The sequence below is a fragment of the Chaetodon trifascialis genome, chromosome 3, assembly GCF_039877785.1.
Source record: "Chaetodon trifascialis isolate fChaTrf1 chromosome 3, fChaTrf1.hap1, whole genome shotgun sequence".
Classification (NCBI taxonomy): Eukaryota; Metazoa; Chordata; class Actinopteri; order Chaetodontiformes; family Chaetodontidae; genus Chaetodon; species Chaetodon trifascialis.
This window is the reverse complement of record NC_092058.1, coordinates 12142883-12165420: the sequence shown is the minus strand read 5'-3', so window position 1 is coordinate 12165420 and position 22538 is coordinate 12142883. Positions and strand designations below refer to the sequence as shown.

At 41.0% G+C, this 22538-nt stretch overlaps 1 protein-coding gene across 4 annotated transcripts in view; it reads right to left on the bottom strand.

Moving 5' to 3' along the window:
• Positions 1 to 1788: 1788 nt before the first annotated feature.
• Positions 1789 to 22538, bottom strand: part of pparg (peroxisome proliferator-activated receptor gamma) — a 32885-nt gene continuing 12135 nt past the window's right edge. For 2 of the 4 annotated variants that reach the window (XM_070958498.1, XM_070958499.1), the window contains exons 2-9: positions 15717 to 16013; positions 15212 to 15378; positions 12543 to 12681; positions 8760 to 8959; positions 4918 to 5035; positions 4359 to 4519; positions 3911 to 4154; positions 1789 to 3314 (exon numbers count right to left, since the gene is read on the bottom strand). In XM_070958498.1, coding sequence (XP_070814599.1) covers positions 3067 to 3314; positions 3911 to 4154; positions 4359 to 4519; positions 4918 to 5035; positions 8760 to 8959; positions 12543 to 12681; positions 15212 to 15378; positions 15717 to 16008 — 1569 coding nt within the window. In that variant the 5' untranslated portion in view covers positions 16009 to 16013 and the 3' untranslated portion in view covers positions 1789 to 3066. The remainder of the gene's footprint in view (positions 3315 to 3910; positions 4155 to 4358; positions 4520 to 4917; positions 5036 to 8759; positions 8960 to 12542; positions 12682 to 15211; positions 15379 to 15716; positions 16014 to 22538) is intronic. The other 2 variants (XM_070958500.1, XM_070958497.1) reach the window with 1 other exon arrangement.

The following is a 22538-nucleotide window of genomic DNA, read 5'->3' as shown; positions in this document are numbered from 1 at the left end:
TCCGGGTCAGAGCCAGAAACCCCCTACCACCATCATCTGCCAATTCAAAGGCTTATTTTTAGGGGCCAAACTTCTCCTTTACGCTGCCACGTTCTCACGGCCTGGCTCTCTCCTCGCCTCATCTTTTGTCCATTCTACAGCGCACACATAGATTATTCCTCTTAACCTGATCACATCGTATTGTTCATGACATTTATGATCTCAACGGATACACAAAGAGAGAAAGACACCTCAACCAAAGGCCTGTTTAACTCACATCTTCCCATTTCTAATGGATCTAAATTCTTACATGTTTGAATATCAGGTGACGTGTGTCCGAGCCATCAAAAGAGGAGCAGAATTGGGTACAATATGGCGTGTGAGCACCTTTTCAGGAAGCAGAGCCACATGTAGCAGTCGTCTTGTATGCAGCGACGTGGTGATGAAAACCTCAACCCTTCGGTCCTCCTGAGCTTTTCAGTGAGTTTCGACCATAGAAATAGTGCTATGGCTAGTGCAAGCTAGTGAACATTGTAGGAAATGCAGCATCTAAAGAGAAAAGAATATTTCCTGAGGAGCAGGTGGAGGCCAAAAACAGAGCTAAAAGAGAGTGAATACTGGATTTACATTCATCAGCTGGCCAGAAACACAACTCCAGATGAACTGTTGCTGCCTTTCTGCTGGCTGTTCTAACAATTTCACCATATCAACTGAAGAGGTGATGATGTGTCAGCATTATTGTGCTCACAGATCATTTCAGGCCAGTGTTTTCGCTATCAGCTAATGCTGAGTGATAGTAATGGGCGCAGGTATATTTTATGCTCTAAAGGGATGAAAGATCCTCATGAGTAAGGTCTTTACCTGCTGATAGTGAGGACAGTGAGCGTGAGGGCAGTGACAGTGAGGAATAATGGATCCCACAGTTTGGACTGACAGGCAGTTCTCTGAAGCGTTACAAGTTTAGAGCCAGCAAGGAGAGACCAACAATCTTGGCCCTTATAGAATTATAGATTTCTTAAGAATAGTATTTCTGATGCAAAGCAAGAAAGAATGTTATGCCTAGCTCTGTTTCACAACCAAAAGCAGCTGTTTCCTGAGGTTCCACACAGAATGGGAAACCACAAATATATCTGAATAAAAAACCCCCAATGTTTGTATATACACACACACACACACACACACACACACACACACACACACACACACACACACACATATAGATATAGATATATATAGAATTACACAAAGAAACAAGGAACACAGAGTATATTCTAATTTAACTTTTAGGTGTGTGGGTATGTGACTTGTTTTCACCTAATAATTGTTCTACAGCTATCAGAAATCTTTGTGTAAGTGAACCTGTGCCACGTGTTGGGGTGACCTGATGGTGTGATGTCCGCAGTTTGACTCTGACCTTGTTGTTGCATGATACCCTCTCTCTGCCCTGTTTTCTGGTCTCTCTGTAAATTGATCTGTCTAAAAAAAACAGGGGAAAAAGCTGGTGTCTCCTTGGAAAAAGCATGTCCAAGAGGCGCTAAACTCTCGAAAATAAAACCACATCCCCGCTCACTAATCAAATCTGTATCCACAGACTTTGGTCTTCTGGCAGAGTTCAGCAGAGTTCAGATGTTGCAATCGTTCCAACTGGGTGTGTGTGTGCGTGTGTGTTTAGTAAGAGACACTGAGGACAGCTGATGTAATGAATGCAAACACATTTTTGGGTGACTGGATCGCTTTCAAGACATTATTTGGAAACAGATTTTGACGGTACATGTGCAAGTACACTTGAGACAGAGAAGAGACCGATTTCAAATAAAAAGTTAGAAAATATTTTATTTACCACAAATTTATTTTCTCCCCTTACTGGTATTAATCCAATACCTTTGTCAAAGACGCCCCCCTCAAAGAAAAACAACATCTGATCGATCAGACATAGCAGACACTTTGCAAATACAAAATAATTTCATTGTAAAACTCAACCACTTTTTTTTTTTCAAGAATTTGAAATAAAACAGCTCAGGCTGAAAAAGCCATTTGTGTTTGACAGGCAGTTTCATCCATATAAAAATAATATACATGAATATATATCATACATTATACATGTGTGCTATATCTAATGTTTTTTAAATGGCAGTAATTTCACAAGACAAAACAGCGGAAAGAACAAAACAGTGACTCTTAAAGGCACAATATGGCGTATACTGTTTCATTTTTCAAAAAAGAGCTGACATCATCATGGAAACGTGCCGTCTGTTGGCTTCACACTCTCTCACAGTTTGTACAGGGGACCGACACTAAAATATGTTACAGGCAATGATCTGATTTCTGTCTTTGGATAAAGCTGATTAAAAAGAGATAGCACCTTCACCCTGATGCCAAAACAGAAAATGCTCTGTCTGTTCATTGTTGTGAGTGTGGTGTGTGTTTGCGTGTGTGTGTGTGTGTGTGTGTGTGTGTGCGAGCACAAGCATTCATGCATTTGTGCGTGTTCACAGAGGTATTGAAGCATGGACACACCGCTGCTGCCTATGACGGTTGTAATGCAATGTGTAGATAAGCTGCACATGAACAACACATACTGTACTGTGTGACACATGGTGTAAAATATTCACAGTGATACGTTTCTCCTTTCGGCACATGAAGCAGACTGTGTCAAGCACTCACGATTTTTAGCTTCAGCTAGCCAATAAGAAAGTCCCCGCTCTTTCAGTAAGTCACAGACGATTGTTGCAGTAGGTGGTAGTTTGGTATTTAAGTTGGCAGCCTACTCATTCACAAAATGTCCAGGCTCAGCAGTGGCTAAATGACTGTGCACCGCAAGTTATTCACATGTTGCTGTCTAGACAAGACCTAATACTAAGATTCAGTCTTTCTTTCCTTGATTTCTCTTTTCCTGTTCCTCCCTATCACTTTCTCATTTTCAGTCAGCCTGTCTGGTTACCCAACTTTTTTTTTCAACCCACCGGCAGCACAAAGTGCTTTTCTCGTCTAATTTCAAAGTCATGATTTCAAAAATAAAATCTCTTTATTCATGCTTTCTGTTTCTCTTCCCGCTTTTCTCAACTTGTCGCTTCCTCCTGTTCAATTCTAATACAAGTCCTTCATGATCTCCTGCAGCAGTGGGTGGAAGCACATGTCCACCTCCGTCTTCTTCAGCAGCTGGATGAAGTGGACGTGGTTGGCGACGAGCTGACGCAGGTCAGTCATTTTCTGGAGCAGCTTGGCAAACAGGTGCAGAGAGTCCGGGTGGTTTAGCTTCAGCTGCAGCTCCAGCGAATGGAGCACTGTCTCCTGCAGCTGCTCGATGGGCTTCACGTTCAGCAGGCCTGGACGGTCTGGATGGGATACAGAGACAGGGATGACAGATCAGTGTTTTTTCTAGTGAGGGCATTCATGGGGAATTAGAGGGAAGGAGAAAACTGGATTGCAGGGTGCTAATAACTACACATTAACAAACTATTGGCTGAAAATCCCTTAGTTTAGTGCTTGATTACCAGAACTAGCTGTATTATTGCTATTTACAAAAGACCTCTTATCATTCATTTAAAGCTTTAATCTTAGTCATTTAAGTTATCTATTGACTTAAATACCTTGTTTGAATCGTCACCAGGTCAAGGTCACCAAGTAGCCACATGCAAACCAGCAATATTAGACCACACAGTTTGGGTTTTAATATGGGAGGGTGTAAAAAAAAAAAAAAAAAGAATCACAGATAAAATCTGTGCCTCCCACCACACTGATAAAAGGGTCAAGGCAGGTCACACGTAGCACGTAAAACACAGCAGCTTGATAACTTAGACAGGAGCAACAGATAGCAGGAGCCCGTCAACACATCATATTCACACTGAACTAAACAAGGTTTGTGTCACATCGGCCATCAAATATGATGGAATTTTTTTATAGGACAATAAAATCCAGCAAAAACACTCACCGCCGCTGAGGATAATAACAGCCAGAAACAGTGCCATGTCGCTGTCGTCCAGCTCCAGCGTGTTGAACTTGACTGAGAACTCAAACTTTGGTTCCATCATTTGACAGAAGGGTTTCCTGAGACTCTTGAGGAACTCCCGCGTCATGAAGATCTGTCCGTAGGAGATGAGGGTCCCGTCTTTGTTCATCAGAGGCGCCGCCATGATGATTAAGATCTCGATCACACCGTACTTCAGCAAAGTGACCTGGGAAAAGGGTAAAGGGTTGAGGTGAAGAGCTGATGCTAACTACATCTGCATGGATGATAGCTGGTTAGCAAAGGTTTGCAATCATAAAGCACCTCTATACAAGGTGAATAACAAAATCTCTGCTGACAGACTGGTCAGTACTGATGGTACATCCAGTTCTGAGTGACAGACCGGATGAGCAGCAGCATTCCTGCCTCTCACCTGATCGTTGAGATCCAGATCGATGAATCCTGGGATACTCTTGGCGAACTCTGTCACTTCTCTCACTGCTTCGGCTGAACGTGATTGACAGCTTTGGAAGAAGCGCAGCTCCGCAGCCTCCGAAACACTGAACTCTGGCCCCAGGTGAGCTCCTGTGAGACCTAAAATCAGATGGGAAAATAGAACAAGCTCAGGTCTCCAGTGAGGCAGTTCAGCTGCAGGGTTAAGTCAAAGAAGAAAAACTAGACCAGCTCTGCAAAATGTTTGAAATATTTTCAGATATTTAAAGCCCTTTCAGCAAAGAAGGTGATGACAAGCACGACATGCAAATGCCTGTTTTTAAAAAGAGAAAAAAATGTGTTTTTTGGGCTGTTGACTGCATCAAATCGTCAGATAAGCTAAGAGTTTTGGGAGCCCGGCTATGTAAACACTTGATGTGATGATGCCTTATTGATTGCACCCTGGCTCCAGACCTTTCAATCACTGCCCACGTCTGAGACTTTCCAGGGTTTTATATAGTGAAAAATGTTGCAATATGAGAGATTTTTACACTTCTAACCTCCATGTCCGGCTGTTTGGTCAGATATCTGCTGCTGGTGGTCCTGGGTGGGTATCTGCCTGCAATTAATAAACTGCTCTCCTTCCATTAGAGACTTCATGTCATGGATGACAAAAGGCTGCAGGTACAGAAGACAGAATATGGACGAGTAAGACAGAGCAGCCAGAAAAGGATAAGAATACAACAGGAGGAGAAAAGAGACAAAGAAGACGCAGCGTTGACTCCACATAGGTCGTCTGAGGACACGTGAGCAACAGATTTAATCACATATACTGTGTATGCACTTGCACTTTACTCGTTCATTAGACCTACAAAAGCAAACACTGCACATTTCATATGTCGGATGGGCAAAGTACATAAACCTTAGCTGCAGGCCGAGGCAGAAAACACCACCTCCAAGTAAATGAAGCTTAACTGAGTTGAAGATGTGCTTGCTGTTAAAACACTGGCAAAGACATGCACTGGCCTGAATGATGAATGGTGCCATTCACATACTTAAGTCTTCCTTTTTCATGGTGGTGAAATGAAGAGTAAGACATCCCACAGGCAAGTAGAGCAAGCAATTCTCGTTTATGTTTATTAGTCTACAAAGATTATACAAAGATAATAAGAATGGAAGTCCGGAAGTTATGATCATAATAAAATAAAAGGCAAAAATTGAAATTAAACACTTAAAATGTTTTAAAGAAGAAATATTGCATCCTTTCTCCTATAATGAAAAGCTGAACTCATAAAAATTGAAATGCACTCTTTCTCCAGTCATTACACATTTACTGCTACAGACTGACGTGATGAACGATTGTCTGAATTGGCTTCTGTTAGCTAATGTTAGCAAACATTTGATCGATGTTGCTCTATGAAAGACATCGCTGAGTCACTTTTCTGCTTGTGCAGGCTACATTTTATCATTTGTCATTATTGACTTTGGGCTTTTCTACCCAAAGTGTCGACTGATAGGTATCTGGTTGTAAGAAAATGCTTTCTAATTTTGTATTTCTTTATTTTTTTTAAGTGAAATTATGTCGAGTAAAATTGTAAAAACTGTCTTTTCTGCCTGTCCTTCTCCTCAGATGCCATGTCTGGCATACTGGTGGTTCTGATTACACATCAACTCATTTCAAGGCTGCGCATGTTAAAAAAATGTAAATATACTACAAAAGACAAAATCACTGTGGTTTAGTAAATAACCCCAAATTTCCTGTAACATAACAATCAAAAGACGCGGAGCAGCTTTGAACTCATGAGGCTTCACACAGAGACAAGCAATAGAAATAGAAAAAAAACCATTGGTCCTCAGTTATAGTGCCAATAACATTAATAATAACAAAAATAAGAACAAGAATAATAATAATTAGTACTGTAATTGGCGCATCTAATTGTAATTTATTAACTATTAACTGTACACTGTTCAAATCAACAGTATAATTTAACTAAATGCAAACATCTTTTTAGTGCTTGACCCATGTGCTCGGTTATCACGTTTTATTTTTAGACTGTGTTACAAAAACATATTGAAAATATGTCAAGAAAAATCAATAAAAACTGTACTGAAAGATAACATGCTGGCATGTCAGTTAACAGTTAACATTCCATAAAAGGTATGGGGCATGTCTAGTGCTCATCTTGCTTTATATTGCTTGCTTTTATATTCGCTCTGGATCAATATAAAATATTCACCACAGCTTTGTTTTGTCTTGCAGTTTTGCTGACGTGGACATCTTGATCAAGTCTCTTTTCAATACTGAGATTCAATATCTCAAAATTTTAAGTACAAAAACACAGAAATAGATGATTTTCATGGTTTTGGCCAACACGTGTTCCCACAGTCCACTTGTATAAATGATCAAATGTCTTAATAAATTAGTTTGACATTCTGAGTGCAAATGTTGGAGCCATTATTGTATATCATACTGGGGAGAAGCTGTGTTATGCTCTTGCATAGCTTGACCACTGTAATGTGAGATGTTTTCAAACAGCCAAGACTTGTACAAACCAGTCAATCCACTTTTCTTGTTAGAGCAGCATTAAAAGACCTCATTTGAACTAAACTGAGCGCGGTAACATAAGAATGGAATGGAATTGAATAGAATATGTCTTCATTGTGCACTAGAGTGGAAATTTGACCTACTTTAAGTTCAAACTCCTTCAATTCAAACGTGTTTACCACCAACAAAACTTCAATTCTATCTGTGATAAAATGCACAATTAGGTGAAGACACAGAGATTTATCATTAAGATGTTTTTTTTCTTTCCTATGTCCAAATTTAGATAAAGTATAAGGCTGTGTTGATTTCTACTCAGCCTGTCTTTTTTTTCATTTTCAAGTATGAATGTAAACTGTGTGTTTGTTTGGGTTCCTTGTGATATTTCCCAGGGTGGGATTAAAGCTGCAGTATGTAAGATCGAGAAGAGAGCAGACTGAGCCTGAAAATTTGAACCAATACAAGTTCCACGTCACTCCCCCTCCCTCTCCGCTGCACTCATGCCCTGCCTCCAAGCCCCTCCTCCCTTCGCGGCTGCCGTGACAACCAGAAACGTTAGCCTTAGCATCGGAAACATGCTAACTCTGCCCAGCTGCTACATCACAGTCGCTAACATAACGTGCGCGCTGCGGAGTGTTACTGTAACAATCACCATATTAGCTTTATGGTTATTTGTTGTCTTAGCCGTGTGCTGTTTGGGCAGTTTCTTCTTTGTGGGTGGCTGTTGCTCCGCCATAGCTTTCACTAGCCTCCTGATGCCGCTCACAGAGCTGTTTGACTGAGCAGCAGCCAGCAGCATGAGTGGAGGGAGGGGGCGTGTGTGAGTAGTGATTGACAGATGTCAGACACTCCCTCAGACGCTCCTCTGGCTCTGATTGGTTGTTTAGTGTCGGGCACGGTGGATTCTTGCAAATCACAGTAGGAGCAGTAGGTGGGACCAATGGAGCTGTTTTTTTGTTTTTTTTTTTTCCACAGATTACATGTGTGATGTACTGCTGTCTGGGCATAGGGGCAGTTTTAGCAAATTTGACAAAAAATTACTTTTACACAAGTTACCTACTGCAGCTTTAATGCAAATCATCTAAAATATAGGTCAAAGCCACCAGGGATGTAGCAATTGATCCAGCAGCTCAGATCAGTCTAAAACCTGTTGTACAGACTGTATGTAAAGTATCCTGTGAATATAATCTATAACCACAGCCTGTACCATCAATATATAACCATATTTGGACAAGAGTGTGGAGCTGGGGAGGATACACATCGCTACTCCTCTATCCTGATTGGATCTAACTGACAACCCGAGGACATGCCGTGGTGGCCACGTCCTTACAATAAACGCTGCTTTATGGTCTATTCTAAATGGGACCATAATTTACTAAACAATATCAATCATCATCTATCATCTAGAGATAGAGGCCACAAACTCATTAAGAAAATGTTTACTGAGGTAATCAAGTGAGAAATAGGCTCATTTTCTCATAAGCTTACATACGATTGGACTTCATTTTGCAACCAGTGGAGTTCACCCCCTGCTGGCCTCTACAAGTTTAAGGCCCTTCTGCACTGGCTTCAGTTTTCAGAGCCAGAATCTCTGTCCACTATTTATACGGTCTATATCTATGACTGATACATGTTGTATCTAAATGTAACCATCAGCAAAACAGGCAAAGTTTCATTGACATTAACCACAAAATTAAGCTGCTCATGCTGTGAATGTGCCCGTAATCGACTGTACTGTGATATCCAGTAGAAATTTAACTAAAATGCTTTTGGCTTATGCCAGCAATATGCAGCACTTTCCTCATGGTACAGAGAACTACATATATAAAAATAAAGTAGAATTAAGGCAGTGCTGCTCACCGCATTATCTCCGGTCTTCCCAGAGAGGATGGCTCTGGCCTTGGCCTTGGTGAGGGGGAAGTATTTGAGATAGGCCTCGTACAGATGCCGGGACAGAGCCCTCAGATCTCCTGCCTCAGGGTGCATGTGCTCGATGTCAGACGAGAACTCAGCCAGCAGTTTCTCCTTCTCTGCCTGAGGCATCCGGCCAAAACGAATGGCTGGGAAAGGAAACGGGCGGACAGAAACACACGTTAGCACAAAAATACACATATGTAGAGACAGGGTGGCAGGCCGTCAGATACAGTATACAACAGCACATGCAGAGAGATACTGTAAGCAAGAATAACATAAATAAATACACGTGCACACACACAAAATCAGGCCACTCTTGCGGACATTACGCAGACTTATATCCATTAATCCTAACCTTAAGACTTTTCTGAACATTTTCATGGGATACAACAAAGAAAAAGGGAAAGTGAAAGGGAAAATTGGCAAAAACACATCACAAATGTTCCACCTTTGGTTTTATGAGGTGTGTCTCACAAAGCAATTGCAAAAAATACTTCCTTCTAATAAGGCGCTTGCTTAAAATTATTAGTGAATGAAAGTGAAAACTTGTCTCATAAACTTTAAAACCAAGTCTCTTTTCTCCTCCATGTTTAGTCATGTCATATTGCACATTAACAAATACCCAATGAAAGAGCCAGGTCTGATACCATCATTTACAGATGCTGTTTGAAGTTTAATTGCATCCACATCTTAAGGTGTATTGATGTCACTTTTTAGTTGATGTGCAGTGGTTTTACTTTTATGTTTAGCTGCTATAATGATTGCAAAAGAGGTACACCACTTTAAAAATGTGGTTCAAAAATGTCTCGATTAAAGACAATACATATTATTTTTCAAATTTATCTGTTAGTCAAGTTAATAAAAAAAATATTCAAGTGGCATTATGCTTGGCATAGGTTTAATAATAATCTAGATTTTGTGGTGAATAAAATTAAAAAGTTCTTTGCAATCTCATTGAAATCTGAGGCTGAGTTACGAAATGGTGCAACCCTCTTTTCTCTGTGAGTGGAAGTCATTAATTATCCCTTTATTCAACCCTGTGCTGCGCATTTACTGCATGGTGTACATGATTGTGTAATGCTGTCGGTGTGATGAATGCACACCTTAAGCAAATGAATACAAACCCAAGTGGCCCTTCCACCTACTGGCAATGAGCCGACAGCGGTGACACAGCAGGTTGGACAAATCAGTTGAGGTCTATGTACTCTGAGATGTCAATCATTGATTAAATAAAAACCCACACAGAGCACGCTCGCAAAGTTGTACCAGAACAGAAGAGTGATATGAGGGAAGAACGAGGCAAGGAGAGGGGGTAGGAGTGGAGAAACAAACTAATTGTAGTAGAAGGTAGTAGCCTGCTGCAAATATAAAGCATGTTTGGTGTTGACCCTCATATTCTCAGTAATCTGATTCGAGTTAAACTCATCCATGTTGGAAAAAAATGTATGTATTCTCACTTAAGCAGAAGACCTCAGCACACATCACAGAGCCCCGTTTTCACTGTGCCTTCAGAAATTTCCACACTGGAGCAAAAAAAGTACTGTTCATGGCAAGTACACAGCTTTCTGCAAACAATCCCACGATGCAATGCATCATTCATAGATGTGAAAATTAAATTACCCAAAGTTGGACCCGCCTCTTTCCTTCTGCACAACTTCAAAAATCATGAGGCCCTCCGGTGTCAAGCTGGTTTGATTTGTAAGAGGTGTTGGGACTGACTGCTGCCCACGTTATTTCCCGTCCTGCCAGCTTCTTGCACGTGAGTACCAGGCCAAATCTTGTATGACCACATCACACTAGGGGCAGCAGTGGTTCAGGAGGGAAAGCGGTCATCCACTAATCTGACTAATGGTCGGTGGGTTGATCCCTTCTGATTACTACTGATACTGAACCCCAAACGCTGTGCCATTGGTGTGTGTGAATGTGCGTGTGTATTAATGCTTATCGTTCCTGATGACCAAGGGGCAGCTTGCTTGGTAGCCTCTGCCACCAGTGTATGAACGTGTGTGTGAATGGGTGAATATTGACTCATGTTGTAAACTGCTTTGAGTAGTTGGCAAGACAAGAAAAGTGCTATATAAACGCATTTACTGCAGTTCATTAACTAGCAACTCTGTAAATACTGCCTTTATCTCTCACTGCCTTTAATCAGACTATGTGACAGGTCGTACAAATTTGGGCTGTCAGCCATGGAAACTGCGATGCACTTCTTTGAACTTTGTTCGTGAATTATCTATTACATCAGACATTGTGTCTATCACATCTGTCATCACCGCAGAGTGGGAAGCACTTTTGTTGGACGCAAAGCGAATGTGATTTTATGACTCAAATTGTACAAACCTATGCTGAGAATCTGTAGCTCAGTCACCAAAGTTTGTATATAAAGAGTAAAAGCTCTTTGTGTCTTCGAGATGTCAATAAAGCACGGCCTGTGCATGCCTACACAGCGATGAGATCCACGACAGACTCGATGTACTCCAGTAGCCAATGCAAGGTAACAAAGGTACATGATTTCTTTTCGATTTATACCGCACTTCTGTTATGGAGCTCCTGAGGTGCTGTGGTCTGATAACTTTGTATTTAGTGTCTAACTATACTTACTTCAAACCAGCGGGAAGAGAGACAGACTATGTGGCAGATGGCAGGCAATGCAAAAGGCAAAGTTTATCGGGTGCAAACAAATGAACTATGACACCACTACGTAGTGCAGTAAAAGGTTGGTAGTATGTCTATAAATGTGAATTGCAGGGTATCTTTTAAGGCAAATGAAACCTCTGATCAAATGCAGCAGTGAACTGCATTTGGGTTGACAGCATCAACTGCTCAGCCCACAGGCAGCTCAGCGTGGGAGGTGTCAGCAGCCTTGCGGTGGTTGGTGCAGTCCTGCCCTGACCTGGTGTGTATAGGTGAAAACACCTGTGTGGGTGCACCACGTAGATTTCATTTGATTTGAGTTTTAAAATATTCTTGCGTGTATATTTGTATGCTGACAATGGTACAGTTAAAATATCTCAGGGAATTGTTGTCACCACACTCCAGATTCAGATGTACGTCTTGATAACACATTCATGAAAAACTGATTTAAGCTTTAAATACGCAGGTGAGCAAAGAAAACCAGTCTAGTGATGAGTTTGCCTCACTCCTTCAGCTTGACAGCAGCACAAGTATCGAGAGTTTTACCAAACATCGTAACCGCTTTTTGCTGCTTTTCGAGTTTGACGCTATGTTAGCATTAAGTTTGGCCTCAACCACAATGTCATCTTTGAGTCTGATGGGGTGGCAGGTACACGGCACAACTGCTGGGAACTGAAGCATGACCCATACAGGCCGAAGACCACAGAGGAAGCAAATGGCGACATATAAGGCAGTGGTGTATGTCGCTGCTTATATTACCACCACACCTCAAAGACCAAATTGGCTGCAGTGTGGTGAAGATGTATCTGTTCTTCTCAGAGGGTATCAGAGGCAGGAGAGTTGGTCTGCAAGGAGGCGTTTACTGGGCCACAATTTCAAAGAAGAATCAGTCTTTTAATCTATGCCTGTTTATTCATAGTGAGAATGAAAAAAAAAAAAATGAATGTGCAGGAGCTCTGACCTCTGTTACTGTCATGTAGTTAAGCTTTTCATTGGCAAAATGGAAATGCTGAATTTTCATGTAATTGAATGTGATTGATTCACATTCTGTGATTGTACACTGATTGAGTAAGTAAGTCAGCATCAGCATCTTACCGTTGTGTGACATGCCGACATTGAGGCACTTCTGGAAGCGACAGTATTGGCATTTGTTGCGGGACTTCTTGTGAATGCGACAGTGAAGATCACAGTGATCGTACACCAACTTTAACCTGATAGTGCGTCTGAAGAAACCCTACGAAGAGAGAAAGAAATAGAGACAATTACTTCAGATACTGTCACTGAAGATGTCCTTATAAAATTTGCTCCTGCAGATACATAAAACATCTTTAACTGTATTACAGCGAAAACAAGACCGGAGCAGGAGAAACAGATAAGAGAAAAGATGAATGGTAATTAATTATCAAATTATTTTAAAAAATTTCAAAAGAGATCCACTGCTGGTGGAGTATCTCCATGCGGCATATATTGACTGATAAATGCAGATTAGACATCTGGCTCGTTCTAACCAGTGAGGAAGTCAATCATACTGCCAACGAGCATGTATAAGAGCAGATTGCCTTTTAGGGTGGATTTGTGCTTTGATGTTTTCAAGCTTATCACCAATTTGGCCATAAGATCATCACTTATCTCAGCAATTAAACATGCAGTCATGGTCAAACTCCCAAGCTCATGGCTGAGGCTGTGGTGTTTGTCTATGTTGAGAAAATAAGCTGATGGAAAGATGAACTGAAAAGAGCAGAACAGACACCAAGAGAAGAACCTGAGGTCTGTAAACTTAATGAGATTTACAATTTTTTTTTTTTAAACATACAAATCCACATCTGGACTCTATGTGAACACTGGTGTGTTTGGCATCTGCATTCCTGCGATCCACAGATGTTCCATTTTTGATCGTACGTTATTTAAAGAAGGAGGAAGTTAAAGGGGGTCAAGACTCCACCTCAATAAAGAATGTTTTCTGTTTGAAACAATTAAGTGTTTGCCTGCTTGGCTGACCCCCTCTTCTGGTGAGTCTCCCCTGAGACTTCAGCAGAACAATGACTACTGTACCTTACCTTCATTCAGCCTCTGAAGGTACAGTATGACTTAAGCTAAGAGGACAGGAAAACAGAAAGCACTGTACCTTGTAGTAAATCCAACACAACAGTCCTGACAGTGTCATAGAGGTGTTGATTTAACTCTGTGGTAATGATCAAAGCTGTACTACTGGCTGTGCTGGATTTGACTGTATTACACCGTAAGTTGTTTCTAACACTTTGTTTCTCCAAAATGTAAATTAGGTTGTCAAAATAGTAAAAACACCTTTCGAGACAATGAAGTCTACTACAGTACCACCACAATGTAAAGCTTTAAAACACATCACAAGCTTGAGTAAACACACAAACAACAGGAAGCTGAGCCTTTCAAAGGAAAAGGCTGGTGATATTCTCTGTCACTTATCATCAGCAAATCCCATCAGAATATGTCAGTCTGTGTCTCGATACTCTCCAGCATCCCTCTCCTGTCTGTTGCTCTTGATGTGTTTCATTTTTACTAAACAAGGAAATCATTAGAAATGTGTACTTTCATTTTTGATACACGCCAAAAAAAACCCCTTTGCACTGCAGTTTTAAGAAACTGTTACACAGCAGTAGTGTTTTCGTTGAGGACTGCACTCAGGCACAGACTTGATTTACTAGCAAGTAATTACAAGGCAGTTTGTTGTATGTGGGACAGAATCCAAATAAACTACAGCGCCCATGTTCACGGTAATAAAGAAGCATGTCACCCAGTGTAATTGCGTACACTATGTAATACTTAATTGCTCTTTTCAGTAATGTAGTATCAGGTTGAGCTTTCCTTACACTGCAGAGACTTGCTGAAGGTGACAGAAACACAGCATGTACAGCGGCTTTTGATAATGATTAGTCACTTCAGACCTGCGGGGGGCTGGAAGGAAAAAAATCAAACATGGTACTGCTGCCGCTTCTGAAAATCCATCTCATATGTTTTTGGAGGACAATGTCACAATCTATAGCTCCTCTTCGCATAATGTCTCAATATTTCAAAGAAAATGGAAATATGTGTGAAACTTCACCTACACTCTATTAGTTATTTATACTCTGCACTGACAGACAAACAGACAGAGTTTAAGGGGCTGGCTGCTTTGATGAGCACTCGCTGAGTGGAAAATGCATGGGGCTTGTGGTTAAAGTGACAGACATCAAAAAGAATGAAAAAATGCGTAACTTGCATCTCTCCATGCATTACAGAATTATCTATTCCACTAACATGTTTCACTGAAGAGTGAAACCCGGTGACAGAAAAAAGATGACTGGCAGAGAAAATTGCTCCACCCATTACCACTTTCTGACATGACTCTGAGGTGGAATGGCTGTCGATTGTTTTCTTCTTCAGCCCGAGCATTACTTTTTGCGGGCAGCATCACTCTGTTTTCCACGAGCGTGCACTGCAATTTAAGACATAATATGCATCTTTTAATTGACTGATGGCCAAAATTTCTTAAAAAAAAACAAAAAAAAAAAACAGATTTGGTCCATAATTCTTTTTGAAAGTTGAACAACAATATGACAGGTTGTCCACAGATTTGGGTGACTGGCTGGGTGATTGCCCATCCAAAGTACCCAGAAAGCAGGAACTCTTTGAGATATTTGTTGGTTACAGCCATAGTCTGATGTAATGTAGTGTTTTAAGCCACTGCTATAAATTCTCTCCCAGTTTGTCTATACATCTTATTTTCATCTTTACTCTTTCGGTCCTACCTTACAGCCCTCGCAGGCATGGACGCCATAGTGAAACCCAGAGGCTTTGTCTCCACACACGCGACACTCGATGTTTAGCGCTGCCGCCGGCGTATCGTCCTGGATCTTGGAGAACACTGGACTGTCAGAGAACTGTGGAGGCGACCCCGGCTCCAGCTTGATCGAGTCTGATAGGAGAGACATCATCAGGCAGGCAGGACACCGAGTAGGCAGACACAGCTAAACCTTCACCTACTTCACCTTACGTGCAGGTTCAGGTTTAATGGTCTGTTGGTTAAACCTAGTTTCAGCACACGTAAAAAATCAAGATCCAGAGAACTCTCTGAATGACAAACTTTGTATTCTCACTTTCTTATGCAAAGACTTCAGCTACTTCGAACAAGTTGGAAATAATTCAGTTTCTGCGCCATGTAAGGTAACTTTGCTGCTAAGCTTGATGTGCAAATAATCAGTGCAAAGAAAACTGATTTAGTTATGGTTAACTCATTACACAGAGTGGACTTACTGTGTGTGTCCAGCTCTGTCCTGTAGCTGTGCATGTTTGTGTAGTCCATGTTGGTCAGGTGTTCTTCGCTCTGCGGAGGACTGGGGTCATAGGTCACACCTCCAGGAGAGATGCAGGATACCAGCGAGGGAGACAGGGAGGACTGGATTGTGGAGGAGGAGATGGAGGCGTAGTCTAACGTGGACAAATGTTTCATGTCGAGGGAGTGGGAGCTGTCGTCCAGCTCTGACAGGTCCACAGCGTTCAGACTGAAACCGACAGGCCAGGCTAGGAGCTGCTGGGTGTCCACCATGTCTTCTGTGGAGACAGATGAAGCAGTGACGCGACAGCTGATGCAATATCCTTTGTTGACTGTATGTGGCCTTGTTAAAAGAAAACAGCACTAAAAGAACTAGGAGGAGGGGAGGAAGCGGAAAAGTTGGAGACAGAGAGAGAAAAGGAGGATTATATCAAAAAAGAAAAGAAGCAGAAGAAGAGAGAAAGAGGGATGACGATGAAAATACACACAGACAAGCCAACAGGCTGCATTGTACATTATGTTAATGATTAGTTATGACGACTCAGAAAAGCCCAAAATGTAAACAATGCACACACACACACACACACGCACACACACACACTCAACACCATGATGAGTACCCCCACCTCATTCCTCCAGTCTGTCTGTTATCTAGTAAACAGGGAGGCAGATAGTGTCACAGGGAGTACAAGACGAACTCTGGCACTGAGGAACGTCTCTTCTGCTCAAAACACGGTCCTCCTCTGTTGCTGTTTGGGTGGCTGGCTGCGTGATTAACCGAGCAGCACTAAGAGAGCACCGAGTGTTTGAGCCTCAGTCTGTCTGGGGCCGAGGATGTAAGAGTCTCCTTTTGGAGTACAACGGATGGCACCTTCTGAGCACTGAAATATGTTAATGATTGTTCATTATAATCTAGGTTTCACCTTTGAGGGATTTTATTCTTATTTCCTGGAAATATGGTGTCTTGGCCTGGTGTTAATATTGCATTTCGTGGGGACTAGTTTTGGATTTGGAGCCTTAGCAAGTATTAACAGCAGCAGGATGATGCATTGTACGTGTGACTGACTCAAAATAAATGTAAATTGTAATGAAGGAACATGTTAACCAGCATAGCTGTGTGACTCATAAATGTGTTTTCTCTTCCAACAGAGAATGAGTACACTGACAAGATTACACTTAAAATTTTGATAAATTATTAAGTTTGAGAAATCCTATAAAGCAGAAGGCAGTCTGCTGAGTCTGATGTGCAATGATGACTGATGATAAACAGAAAATTAACCTGCAGTTATTCCCATAAGTGTTTTAGTAGTTATTGATTTATCGAGTCATATTTCAAGAAAAAAATGCCAAAGGACTTTGTCCTTTTTCCTGTGTGCGTGGTTCACTGATGTATTTCTAATAGTGTTACACACCTCTAAAAACAATCAGTGTACAGCCAGAATGTATGCCATGCTTGATTCATTTCCATTTAATGTTAATGGTTTTTTTTTGTTATTAAACTTTTTATTTGAAACAGCCCATACATGTTGCTCTTGATTTCGTGTACATATCATCAAGTCTTATCATCAAAGCAGATGAGGAAAGAAAAATACGTTAAAAAGAGAAGAAATTAATGTTAATGTTTTTAAGATAAACTTATGTGTGAAATTACATGACATTAAATATTTCCAGTTAGGCCATGAAAAGTTTAACTACATGACAACAGTAGGATCAATTCATTATTGGTTTTGATTTTTTTTTCATTGAATTTGTTGACACGAAGGAAAACATAAGCAGAACAAAAGTCTGCTACTTACGAGAAAAATTAATGAAGTCAGAAATTAGTTTAATCATCTTTTGGAAAGTCTGCTGCCACACAGCTTCTTCTAGATATTCATTCCTATTCGACTCTCTAATACAAATGAATGAAGGCTTTTCAGCCTCTAATATCTAACTCAGATCAGAAGTTAGAGGGGAGAAATCTGCTGAGATGGTCAAAGTCCATTAATCACAGGTTACTACAGGACATAAAAGCAAACCACACATGCAAGACCACATAATCAGGGGTAAGTTTGTACAACCCTGATTCCAAAACACTGCATGAAACATAAACAAAACAGGGTGTGATGACTTCCTTATCATTTATGACTCAATTCAAAACAGTACAAAGAGAACACATTTAATGTTTTACCAATAGTATAGCTCATATATTTTTTATAAACTAGGGCCAGACAGAGAAGATGCTAGAAGATGCTAAGGCTACATAAAATTAACAAAGGTTAAGATATTGATGTGTTGTGATGTTACTCTGTCACCCAAAACTTTGCGACCTCCCCTGCCCACTGAACCCCACACCCACTCATTCCGACTGACAACATAAATCTTTAAATGGTTAACACACGTAGTTTTTAAAACAGCTTGGCACTTTTCTTCAAACAGCTTGGCACTGCAGTTTTTAGCAAAGTGTACTAAACAGTTGTAATAAGCGTATTTGTTGGTAACTATTTTAGACTATGGACAGACACATATGTGATGCACTAGTGAATATTTACCACAGCAAGACGGCGTATGTTGGATAGACCAAAATAAAATACAGTGCCCATGTTCATCGTCATGTAGGAACAAGTCAGCCAGAGCAACTATGTGGTTCATTTCTGTATTTTCAATAGCTTGTGGACAACGATGGAAGCCTATGGAGCAGAATAATAATAAGCGAGAAGCTGAATAAGCTGCACCAGGCTTTGGACGGTCAGACAGTTCTTGTTAATAGATCGATTCATTGTTGGTTTTGGCCTCTGATGGAATTCGCTGCTCTCTTTAATGAAAAACAATCGAAATGATGAATTTGAAGGCAGAGTGATTATTCTACAGTAGGAAGGACAAGGCTGATACATGTGTCTTTCTAAACATAAACGCTTACAACTGCTTAGTCTTCCCACACTTCTTTCTGCTTGTTAAGATGATGGAAGCTGTGCTTGAATTATGACCTTGATTTAATCTAAAGCAACGGTTTATAAATAATCGACAGACTAAAAGGTCTGCGCACCACCTGGCCTGCGAAACAACCTTTTGTAACACAGATTCTCAAAATAAACCTCCTCTAATCAACCTCGCGTGCCTGATTTGTTAAAAAAAAAAAGAAAAAAATGAAACAAAGAATGTGATGAATTATGCAACAGGACAAAACTAAAATAGCAACACTCTCATGGCACAGTAGCACCAGGTATAGAAATGGCTTGAAATGGCTCCAAATTACTTGGCAAAACATCCCTGCGGAGCAAACATCCTCCCTTCTCAACTACATATTGTTTCCTTTCTACCTGATTGGACTGTGGCAACAAAAATCAGCGGGGGATCCACTTAAAATTCACATCGACGCTGACATTGTTTCAGAATGAGAGAGAGAGAGTGTGTGTGTGTGTGTGTGTGTGTGTGTGTGTGTATGTGTGTGTGTGTGTGTGTGTGTGTGTGTGTGCAGGCTGTAGCTTCCACTGTCTTGGAAGCTGCTGCAGGGGAAAATGCTGACTATTAATAACCAGAGAAACCTGGTTATTTTTCCATTTGTTGGTCAGTTGCCAGCCAATCCAAACTAAAATAGATGGAGCATTGGAGCGACTTGCATCCTGGTTGGCATCAAGTCATCGTACGGAGACAGAAATCTCGTGGGAGAAGGAGCTCTAGAGATTCAGAGTGAGAGAGATAAAGTGGAAGGGGTGACAGAGAGCGGGTCCCCTGACCACTTGGAGAAGTCAAACTGCACCCTAGAGGCATCAAGAAAAACCCCTTATCATAGGAAATTCATGCTCGATGCTTAGCAGGCTCTTCAGCACAAAAAAAAAGAAAAGAAGACAAAAAGGAAGGCTGCAGCCTGGCAGTTAAACCATGGTGCTTAAATCATGTCGCGAAAAAACAAGTTTGTACTGTAACTTCTCTCCTGAGAGCGTTCACGGAAACACTGCAGCACAAAATCTACTGAATTCAACATGTTTGTATCTGTGAGTGCTGTGTGGGCAAACAGCCTGTCAGACATTATAAAAGGTGACAGATGATTACTAAGCTTTATGCAGTGTGCATTGTGTTTGCAAAGGTGTGTGTGTGAGCACGTGCGTGACATTTACGCCGGTGTCTCCTGCCAGTTCTCAGATTTCCACATGTCAGAACTTGTCTTCCAGGTGAGAGTACAGCGTGTAGGAGTACTTTCTATCAGCTATTGCCTCAATCATGACATAATAACAAAAGGCCAACGGCAAACTGGCAGGCAGGTCTGGCAAGCTACTGTACTGACGGGCCGGACTAACACTGCCTGTGTGTGTGTGTGTGTGTGTGTGTGTGTGTGTGTGTGTGTGTGTGTGTGTGTGTGTGTGTGTGTGTGTGTGTGTGTGTGAGCCAACACATGCAATGATTGGCTTTTCCTTTTCATGTAAAATCTTGTAAGGATCTTTGAATGGATGTTACGTGAGCCAGGACTGAAATTAATAAACGCGCACACTGACCAACAAAAGCTGGACTATCCAATAAAATTATAATCCTGCAATGTTAACTTCAGGAGAGGGAATGATGTTCTCCCAGTTTGGAAGCAGCGGCTCGGAAAAAAAAAGAGGTGAAACTGAGAGGTCATACAGAGAGATGTGAAATCTTTCCTTCAGGGACAAGGTTGCAAAACTAATGTAATGTTTTTTAACATTCGTATTTCTTCACAGCAGCAATATTTCGGTCCAGAACGGACTGAAGCAAAGGCTGGGGATCGGGTTACTGCACAGAAAGTGGGTGAAGTCATTTGTGGAGTTTTACTGAATTTAATTGACTGAGGTTTTTTTGCCAGTTTAACCAGCTTTTTACCACGCATAAAATCCCCAGAAAGAAAACACTTAGCAAGCTCAACAAAAACTCAAGAAAAAGACTAAGAATGCAAAAAGTTCATCATGAATAAGTCAGAAAATATCCAGTATCATCATCATTTTTTCCGAGGGTGTAGAAGCCTCCAACACTCCTACACACTAAGTCATTTAACAGTCAAACAAAGCAAATGCACAAGGTGAAGACTAGTTTAGGAAAGGAGAGAAGTCAAGACAGGAGCCTGTCTGGTATATTTATGTGAGAGACAAAGAGCAGAACCTGCCCCACTGCATTCAGAGGCATTACCACTCTTATCTTTTCTGTTTGAATAAAAGCTATGCTCCCTTTCTGAGGGTGAGAACTGCCCCACTAATGTCAAAGCAGACAATCACTCCATCAAAGGCACGTGTTTTTATATTTGAACAAATTTTGCTGTGAATTAAATGGCTTGCTTCATGAGAACTCTGCAATATAAATATAATGTGTGCAAAGGGAAAGAACACGTTTTTGATGCTGTTTGAATACATCTTAACTTAGTGAAGTCAACCACAAGCAGGTGTAAATATGTGCCCTCTGGTAGAGCTGCACGTGCTTAATTAAGCTCAGTCTAAATCTTGACAGGTTTTCTTGCTGTTGCCTTTATAATATCCTACTGACAAAATGACATGTTGCAGAGTATTTCCCCTCTAGAAGAAGGCGTTTCTTTTTTTTGTTTGCAAAGTAAGCCTTTTATATTATGAAAGTTGGCCCGTGTATATGATTGGGTGTGTGTGTGCATGTGACACATAAAGAGAGAGAGAGAGAGAGAGTTGGTGACTTCCTGACCTCTTCATGTAAAACAGCATGTGGCTCAGTGTCGGTGACTAAAACAAAGATATGCCCGCCTGCACGTCTGCCTCACAGTCCCCACAATTTTTTCGAAAAGATTAAGTGTGCTTGGTTTTTGTCTGGTGAGTTACCTGTGAGTAGCTGATTTTATGAATGCAGTGACATGTAACTCACACCACGCTGATATACAGATGTCACTTTACTGCTTTATACTTCTGCCATACTTGTAGTGCATACTGGTACTGTACATACAGTATATATTCTACTGCACTGGCTCCACATTACTCTTCACGAGCTGTTGACATCTCACCATAATGTATATATTTATTACCTGTAAATACCTGTACACATCACAGTATAAGTATTTATTTTACTACCTGTTTGTAAGCTGTTCATCCATCACAGTATACACAGTAAATATTTTTTAGATTTTGTTCCACCCTGCTGTTTTGATTCTCTCTCTCTCTCTCTCCATATATTTATACATATATATAGATATGTGTGTGTTTGTATATATCTATATCTATATCTATATCTATATCTATATCTATATCGATACAGTTCTAGTTATAAAAAGTTGCATGCAGTGTGAATGCTGAAAAGCTGCCACCCTGCCTCACTCTTCAGGAAATTAGTTTTTTTTTTTTTTTTTTAACTTTGGGGGTGTGAAGCCACTTCAGGCAGAATTACCTGAAAGGGCCTTCCCCTTCTGCACCTTCATGATCAAACAGGAGAGCAATGGAAAACCGTGTGCACACAGTGTCAACGAGAGGTCCGGACTGCCCGCTCGACAGACCGAGAGTCCCCTCACGTCTGAAAACCCACTTAGTCAGTTGGTACTGACTTTACTCATGAAACTTGAAAGCTTGGTACACTGGGAGGTTAGAAACCACAATCTCTGTCTGTTTGGCACAGCTGTGAGTAAAAAAGCACCTAGACAACCTCTGTCTCTGATTTGATTTTTTAATACAGTTTCCAACAAATTGTCTGATTTTTGTATTTCAACCTCCAAAGCTTGGAAAGTGGAGCACTGTGAAACATCAGGTGAACCTGAGGTCAGACTCACAGGAAGGTAGCACTTATGTAGCACAGACATGCTTTTTTCAGTCGCCTGTAGATTTTACAAACATGCACACTCTGAATTCTTATATAGCTGAAGA